Genomic DNA, 8,608 nt, shown 5'->3' with positions numbered 1-8,608 from the left:
TAAACTTTAATTCAGTCTTTAATTAAGATATTTCAGGAGTTGGAATTAACATTTTTCTTTCAGATTTATATTGCCTTAACATGAAAAGTCAACACTGAAAACAGGATAAGTTATTTTATTACAAGAACAAAACAGACTTGCTAATTTTATATCTAATTTCACCCATATTACAAATGCAAAGTATGTATTACCACAGGATGGAAGTTACCAAACTCCAAGATATTGTGCATAAATGGAATAAACTCAACTTGCAAAATTAGAAAGTGGAACATTAAAGTATCTACAGTCATTATAAATAGTGCAAAGTATATACCATATCTACAGTGCAGGGGGAGAGTATAAACATGTGAAAATGAGTTTCTTAAGGAACAGTTAGAACATTTTCTTTTGAACAATTTAAGATATTAACAAGGGTACTCAAATACAGAACCAACCAAAACATTTATTTTTTCTCTTTTTTCAAGAAAAACTGTCGCGCTTCTTCCCAGGCCTGCTGAGGAAATCTGTTAGCCAGCTCAAGATAGTCTTGGGAACCAGGACTTTTCCCTGAGAGGAAAAAAAAAGTAGAAAAAAGTTTAAAAGAATTAAATTCTTTCATTGAAGCCTAAGAAATTTATTTTGATATCCGAGTACAAAATGGAGATATATACTTCAAATAAACCATGCTACATTTTAGGTAAATAAGGTGATCTATCTATAGTATAAAATACATATTCAAACCACAATCCAGTTTGTGTTTCTAGCATATTCAGACATTAACCCCTACATAAAACATTATGGAAAAAAGTTGTTTTTGGACCCCAGAATAAGAAAATAAGCAGAAGCCAGCATAGTGGCGTTTGCCTGTAGTCCCAGCTACTAGGGAGACTGAGGCAGGAGGATCGCTTGAGCCCAGGAGTTCAGGGCCGCAGTGAGCTATGATTGAGCCTGTGAATGGCCACTGCATTCCAGCCTGGGCAACAGAGCAAGACTCCATCTCTTAAAAAAAAAAATACATGATGAACAAAATAAAATAACAGTCACATATTCTATTCTTAAGTTAGCCATGTTAGCCTGACATTTGTTATCCTCATCAACAAATGACATTTGTTTTCTGAAATAGTCTGTTTAATTAAAAACATGAATTTCGTTTAGCTTTACAATTGTTCCAGTGTGGCGTTCAGTTGCCTCTCTGACAAAGCAGAGGGAACCATTAGGAGCTTTCCCTGCCAGTGTTAAAGGCAAAGCGAACAAGCTCACAGCTGGACAGCCAGTAGTGTGTATCTGAAAACCAGATTCTTCCTCAGCAGTAAGAATGTGGTGCTACCAGGAGCTACTTTTATACTTAGAGGTTTACCTGGGTAATGAACTAAAAATGTCTTGAGACATTTTATGAGGGCTTCATCTAAGCAAAAGGGGAACAGATGTCCAAGGCGCAAACTGGCAACTTAGTGAGGCATCATCATTTAAAACAAAAAGCAAGCATATTATGAACTGTCGCTAACATAGTGATGACCCTTTCTGAGCAAAGCAGAGACCACCTCCCCATTAGCTATTCTGTGGTATAAACCTGTAACTGGGGACAGCATGAAAATCAGAGAGGATGGTCCCTTGGGCAAGAAAGAAGGTTGGGACTTCCACAGGCCTCAGCCCACCAGGCAGACGGGCAGCTCCTGAGACTGCGTGTTCCAGGTGTGCAGCAAATGGTGACTCATATGTATAGTCAAGAGAAAGAGTCAGAAGAAAGAATGTCTATACTTCTTACCGACAAAAAAACCTCCAAAAACAAAAACCACAGTGCTGTACAATTAAAAAATAAATACATTAGAAGATTTTTCTAAGTATTTTCATGTATCCAAAACTTTAAAAATGGTTTTGTAAGAAATAGTAACACATTATGCTGATTTCTCCCAAGTATCCGCCAATAGCTTTAAGGAAAAAACAGGGCTGTGACTGAGTCAGGGCAGAACTGAACTTGCACGCTAATTCTGGCTTAGACAAATGCTGTTGACTATGCTGTTGACTGGAGTTTCTGAAAAGTTGCATAGCTTTCTGTTTACTTTTCTGAGTACTTGAGTCAATAAAACATGACATTTTTTTTCATGATATTGTAACAGCTTTAGTTATATTTTCTTCCGTGTAATTTTCAACACGTGCCTGCCCACTATAGTGACTCAGGGGTGTGTGTGTGTGTGTGTGTGTGTGTGTGTGTGTGTGTGTGTGAGAGAGAGAGAGAGAGAGAGAGAGAGAGAGAGAGAGAGAGAGAGAGAGAGAGAGAGAGATGGGGAGTCCAATGTAAGCCCCCTCCAAATAAGGGCTCCTTGGTTGGTGTCCCAAAGGGTCCTGCTGGGAGTGGGCCTCTGAATGGCCACTTTAAAGACTATCAAACTAATGGACGAATTGGGGAAAATCTGGATTAGGGTCTCATTAATCAGGGACGCTGTCACGATAGCCAGACAAAGAGCAACATGTACTTTTCAATTACAGTCTGGGTAGCAGAATATTTATAAAAGTAAAAATGCAGTTTAAAATTCTAAATCTCCAATTCTGATCACAGGAAAGACCTCAGCAGGAACACTATATGGAAAAAATTTGTAAATCTTTTGGCCTCTGGACTTTGCTAATTTGATGGCTTTTTCTCCATATAAAACAATTATTTTGAATAAAAAAGTTCAAGTATTTGAATTTAGGGGGAAAATATGGACTACTATCATTGATAACTATTCTGAACATGGGTAAGGAACCAAACCCATGTGATTTCAGCCTTTATGTGAGTAATGTAGGCCAATATTAATAATCTGATTGTCTCCTGTATTACAAAGTAGTTCTTTTGTATTCACCATTTAATGTATCTTGCATGAGGTGAGAATAATTACACAAAAATGTTTTGTGCTTTTCTTTTTTATAGATTTCTCTGTATATTCTTACGCACTAATGCTTCATGACAAAATCAGTTTACTTACTGAAATATACTTGGTATCTGACTCTGAAATGTTTTAGGTGATGTACTAAATTGATTTCTCCAAAAGTTCCAGAGGAAAGGATGGGAAATATGTCCATCTGGCTAACAAACACATGAAACAATTTCAACAGAGACATACCTTTCAGCTGGTAAGACTGGTTATCTGTCTGACCTGGAGTCTGTGCAAAATCCTATGTGAGAAGAGAAAAGTGTTTTTATAACAATGACATGAACAGAGAATTTCACTAAAGGTGGCTTTAAATACACTTCTGATTCATGCAACCACTTTTGCATGAACAATTTGGAGCCCAAATATAAAAGCGGAAGAAACTAATGTACATAATCAGGGTTTCCATACATTTAAACCAAATAGTGATGACTTAAATTTTGCTAAATATCACCAGGGGCCAGGTTGCTGCCTACTATGGAAACTACAACTTTATTTTATATCTAATAAACTACAATTTTAAGCTAAATTTACTATCGTAAAATATGAACAGATTTTTAACATTTTATAAAGTACAAATATAAAAGCCCTTATGTATTCTGTACCTACGTCTTAAAGTCTGGTGATTTTACTTTAGATGGAAAGTGAAAAATGTAGTATATAATATGTAAATCTTCAGAAACCTATGATAAACCATCAGCTCCTTTTTTTTTCTTTTTTTTTTTTGAGACAGGGTCTTGCTCTGTTGCCGGGGCTAGAGTGCAGTGGCGTCAGCCTAGCTCATAGCAACCTCAGACTCCTGGGCTTAAGTGACCCACCTGCCTCAGCCTCCCCAGTAGCTGGGACTACAGGAGTGTGCCACCACACCCAGCTAATTTTTAAAAAATTTTTTTGTTGAGATAGGGTCTCGTCATTGCCTAGGCTGGTCTCCAACTCCTGGGCTCAAGTGATCCTCCCACCTCGGCCTCCCAAAGTGCTAAGATTACAAGCATGAGCCACCTTGCCCAGCCTGAAAAGAACCATTTTATAAACTAAAGCCCAATGTATATTCATTCCCTTGAGCACAATTATTTATAGAAAAAAACTTGATTTAACTCTACTAGTCTAACACGCTATCCCAAATAAGCAACATAAGAAATTTCTATAGCATTTACAAAATTTGTGTTAAATATGGATTTTTAAAATCATAAATCCTTACTTTATATTATGATATCATTTGTAGCTTTATAAATTGTTTTATTAGCAGCTGAAAACGTAAGGAACTAAGTTGGTATGGATATAAAATTGTTTTTGCTCAGATATCACCGTCCTTGCTGAGGCCTCCCTGCTTGGGCCATGAAAAGCTGCACGCCCTCTCCCTGCAGTCCCCAGCCCACTTTCCCCGCCTCACTTTTCTGCACAGCACTTATCGCCAACTGACATGCTATTTGTTTTACTATTTTGTTTGTTTGTTTGACTCCTCATTCTAATGAAAGATCTGCGAAGGCAGGAATTTTTATCTGTTTTATGCATTGCTGCATTCCCAGTGCCTAGAGCCGAGCCCAGCATACGGTGCACACTCAGACATTCCCTGCTGAGTAAAAGAATGAATAATGGGAATTTAAAAAGATTGTCTTAAAATGATCCATAATGTATTTTCCATTTAATTTAATCTGAAGGCTCTAAGAATATATGAAGAACCCTAAGTGTTGATATGATGGTTATATGCTGTAAGACTTTATTAGCATTTTAATTTAACTATAAGACAGTTTTTCAAAATCCATACTTGTAGGTCTGAGTATCTGACTTGAAAAGTTTTCCAGAAAATGGAACCCAGACTCAAACAGAACAATTAAGCTGAAAATAAAACTTTTCTAAACATGATTGATCTAGTTGTGTTTATTAATTATCTAATAGAGGACAGTTTAGAAAATGTAAACTACTAATTATTGTCTAAGGTGAAGAAGGCTTAGGGAACTTGAGCCATCGTCTGTAGTTCTGGGTACCGTACTACCCTTTTGACAGTGATAGATGTATTAAATATATTAGCCAGAACTTGGAACAACAGTTACACTTTTACACTCTTACACTATTAAGAAGACTAGAAAGCATCGTGTACTAATCACATGTGTGTCATAGAGCAAAAAAACATTGATTTTATGGTGGAACATTTGAAAGAAAATGGGAGATTTTCAGCAAATAATGATCTACAATGACGACAGGAAAAAAGTCACATGATTAGTCATTAGTAAATGTTAAAAAGTAGTCGACTTGATTTTTCTATTGTCAGTCGACTTGAGTTAATTTAGATGTGGAAATATTACTTTGCTATGGCACCAATTCTGATTCTGGTCCTACAGAATTTAACTGGATCAGAAAAATATAAGGCTGTACTTAAAAGTTTTAGGTTTTTTAAAAAAGCAATATAAGGTTTTAATTTTACACACATGTTCATATATATAAGAATCATTTATTAAAAAATTTACAAATAAACTGGTTTTAATTCATCTTTCTTCAGCAATTATTATCTGTTTCCTATAGCTAGACTAAAAGCAAGATAAACATACAGTTAAAGCCTTAAAGAAGTCTGGCCGTCCTTTAAAGACATTTCCCAAGTGCAGGTTACCATTTTACTAACTGGAAAAATATCCTTTCTTTGAAATCTTCCAAGTAAAAATTATTCAACTCTCAACCCCGGTTTTATCAATGATATTTCAGAAACTATCCTGATATTTTGGAAATTAATTCTTAAGCACAGAAAAACGTGAAGTGTTTAAAAGGTAGTGTGGGAGGCGAAAATGAACAGCTGGCTCGCTTGTACTTTTCAGTCGCATTAGTTTACACAAAGCCAGAGAATCAGGCATAAAGTAGAAGGTACCTGGATGAAAGTGGCCAGTAAAACACAGCTCATCTCTTGCTCCAGAATGATCTTGTTCTGACGGTTGTTGTAACAAGCAGCGATTAGCGAAGGGAACAGCACTTTGATCAGCCGCGGGTCACTGAAATACTGGAAGGGCAGCTGGCAGAGCTTCTGCAGCACGGTGGGGTGGCGGCCGGACTGCACGATCACCTGGAGCAGAGGAGGAGCCCAGGTCAACTGCCAAGAAGCCCGCCTGCCCCTCACCCTCCAGCACAGGCCGCTCAGACCATGGAGAACATGCTGAAGGAGCTACGGAAAAACACTCCTAACTTCTTACCAGAGCTTACTTTAAGTGACATGTGAAAAGAGCAGACAGCAACAAAATCTCATTTCTCAATTTAAGGAAAGGATTCTGCAAGTTCTGTAGCCATTTGAAACTTACTATAACCCATGATGACAGGGGTGGCTGCCATGGAGAGGATGCCTGTGAAAGGGACTCAGAATAGGCACTGCCTTGACAACGCTCCTCCCGCCACCTTGAAGCAGGGTAGGCACATTCCTTAAACCTGCAAAGTGCTCACTCACAACAAAGTCAGATCCTCTCTCCTATGGCCCTGTCCACTGCAGTCCTCCCTTAACCTGGCTCCCGGGATATACTGAATGCAGATCTATTGGGTGTGTAGGCAAGTCCTAGAAAGAAAAGGGAATTGTAAGGGGTGTGGGACAGTTTCAGCAAGTTCAGGCTCCAAAAGATCCTTCCTCCAATCCATACTCCTTATCTTTGTTTCCATCAGTGCCACTGAGTCTAAAAGGAGAATTGTTTAGATAAATGAGACTGTTGTCTTGAAGCAGTCTAGGTTTACAACTGTGTACATTTAAAGAAATAGGGCAACGAAATTAATGGGCTTGCAGGGAAGCCTTCCTAATTCACTCCCGAGGCCTACATGATAAACTAAGAAATGTCAAAATCAGATCTGTTTCAAGTAACTTTGATTAGACAGTTCTAATATGAAAGAGCTGGGTGACCCAAAGCCCACTTCATGGTCCAGGAGGAAGCTCCTAGAAGGTTAGGAACACTGTAAAACCTAGGGTCAAGACTGTAAATTGTACTTGGAAAAACACAATTTTACAGGTACACACCCAGACAGGACTGCATTCAAATTAAAACCAGAAGGACAGAATGAAACAGCAGAGGCAGGAGAAACATAAATTACAGGGATTTACAAGTTTTCAAAGTACTTTTAACAATACTTTAAGAACACACTCTCAGATGATAATGCAGTTTGGTTTAAGAACAAAATCAACAAAGTAATAGTTCACATATTTTCGTTCAATAGCTAAAATGACATCAAAAACCTTTAGAGAATGTTGATAGGGACTTGTTAATACCTTCAAATCCAGGAGGAATTTTAAAGACTCACACTGTGTGACAGTTCTACACATGGCTATGTGCTGCCATTGCTGACACTGGCTGAGAATATGCCCTACCATTTACTTTATTGATAAAGCATTTACTTAAATCTTTATTTTAATTATTAGCTACAAATTTTGAAACACAGCCAAATGGTCACCAGTTTAGAATTTATGATGATACCATTATTAGAAGTCTTTTTTTCCCTCTTGGGACAAAAATTAAGAACAAGTTTTTTCTTTGAAACTTCATTGTTAAAATGCTATTATTGGAAGATTTGCTAATTGAAAAGGTATTAAACTGGCCAGTCTGGTTGGCACAGGCACAATATTAGCTCAAAGACAACTCCTGGTAAATTAGCACTGAACATCAGAGGTGAAGTGGAGCTTACTCTCTTTGGACTCCTAAACCTCACTGGGGTGAAGCAGAGCCCATTAGGGACCTCTTGGTCCCCTCAAGGAACAGAGCTGGTTATCAGGTGCCTGTTTACAGAGTGAATTTACAGAGATCACCAACAGTGTAGTGAGATGACATGCCAGAGGCCATTACTTTTAAGTCCCTAGACTGCAGAAGATGCAAATGGATGCAGGCAGTTTGATCACCTTGGGCTAAGGAGTTCTACCCATAGGACCACCTGACAAGACTTAACCAGGTTACAGGTAAGGAGTCTATGAGGGCTGGTGAGACCTCCCCCTTCCACCAGTGGTGTGGTTCAGAGCCACAATGGGACATCCAGTCCACACTGTCCTTCAAACCACATTTCAGACATTGTGGGGAGATGGGCTCAGGAGGTGCAGGAAGGGGCCAATCTGTAACACTAAGACTTGATGGGCTAATTCAGGTGGGTTTGTGACACAGAAGGGTGGGAGCATGATGTCAAGAGCACAGTGAACAGTCTGCGATTAGACTAAGCACTTCCCTTTGGGGTAGGGAAACAAGGCTGGGAGTGCAAACAGCCTGGCCTTAATGCTTGGAGCCTTGAGTACCAGGAGAGTGTTGTCTGAAGGGCTTTTTGATAGTTGGGGGGACGAGGGCAGGGCTCAGTTTTATTTTGTCCAGCCATTCGCTCCTGGGCCTTAGGTGGTAAAATGTCACCTGGGACTGCTCAAACTATAGAAAGTTAGTAGAGTCATTATGGGACATGAGAGTCTTGCTGAATCAATAAAATGTGCATAATTGAGGGATATCTCAGATTTACAATATGGTGTTCTCTCTATTTGCCTTCCTTATGGCACTGTAACTAAGTCAATAAGTGCTGTAGTCCCAGCGACTCAGGAGGCTGAGGCAGGAGGATCACTTGAGCCCAGGAGTTGGAGGCTGCAGTGAGCTGTGATGGAGCCACTGCACTCTAGCCTGGGCAACAGAGCGAGACTCTGTCTCAAAAAAAAAAAATTGTTGGTCTGTTACCTTTGTCCAGACAAAGGGATGTCCCTTAAGTCCTAAGGGGTACACCACCCTGAGTCTGGCCAG

General features: G+C 39.0%; 1 protein-coding gene across 6 annotated transcripts in view; it reads right to left on the bottom strand.

The window, feature by feature from the left end:
- Positions 1-8,608, bottom strand: part of SCAPER (S-phase cyclin A associated protein in the ER) — a 439,517-nt gene continuing 430,909 nt past the window's right edge. For all 6 annotated transcript variants that reach the window (XM_045541852.1, XM_045541833.1, XM_045541866.1 and 3 more), the window contains 3 exons: positions 5,746-5,937; positions 3,081-3,132; positions 1-546 (listed from right to left, as the gene is read on the bottom strand). In XM_045541852.1, the coding sequence (XP_045397808.1) occupies positions 443-546; positions 3,081-3,132; positions 5,746-5,937 (348 nt within the window). In that variant the 3' untranslated portion in view covers positions 1-442. The remainder of the gene's footprint in view (positions 547-3,080; positions 3,133-5,745; positions 5,938-8,608) is intronic.

The sequence above is a fragment of the Lemur catta genome, chromosome 1 (assembly GCF_020740605.2).
Source record: "Lemur catta isolate mLemCat1 chromosome 1, mLemCat1.pri, whole genome shotgun sequence".
NCBI classification, from domain to species: Eukaryota; Metazoa; Chordata; class Mammalia; order Primates; family Lemuridae; genus Lemur; species Lemur catta.
Note: the sequence above shows the minus strand (reverse complement) of the source record. Positions and strands in the feature narration are given on the sequence as shown.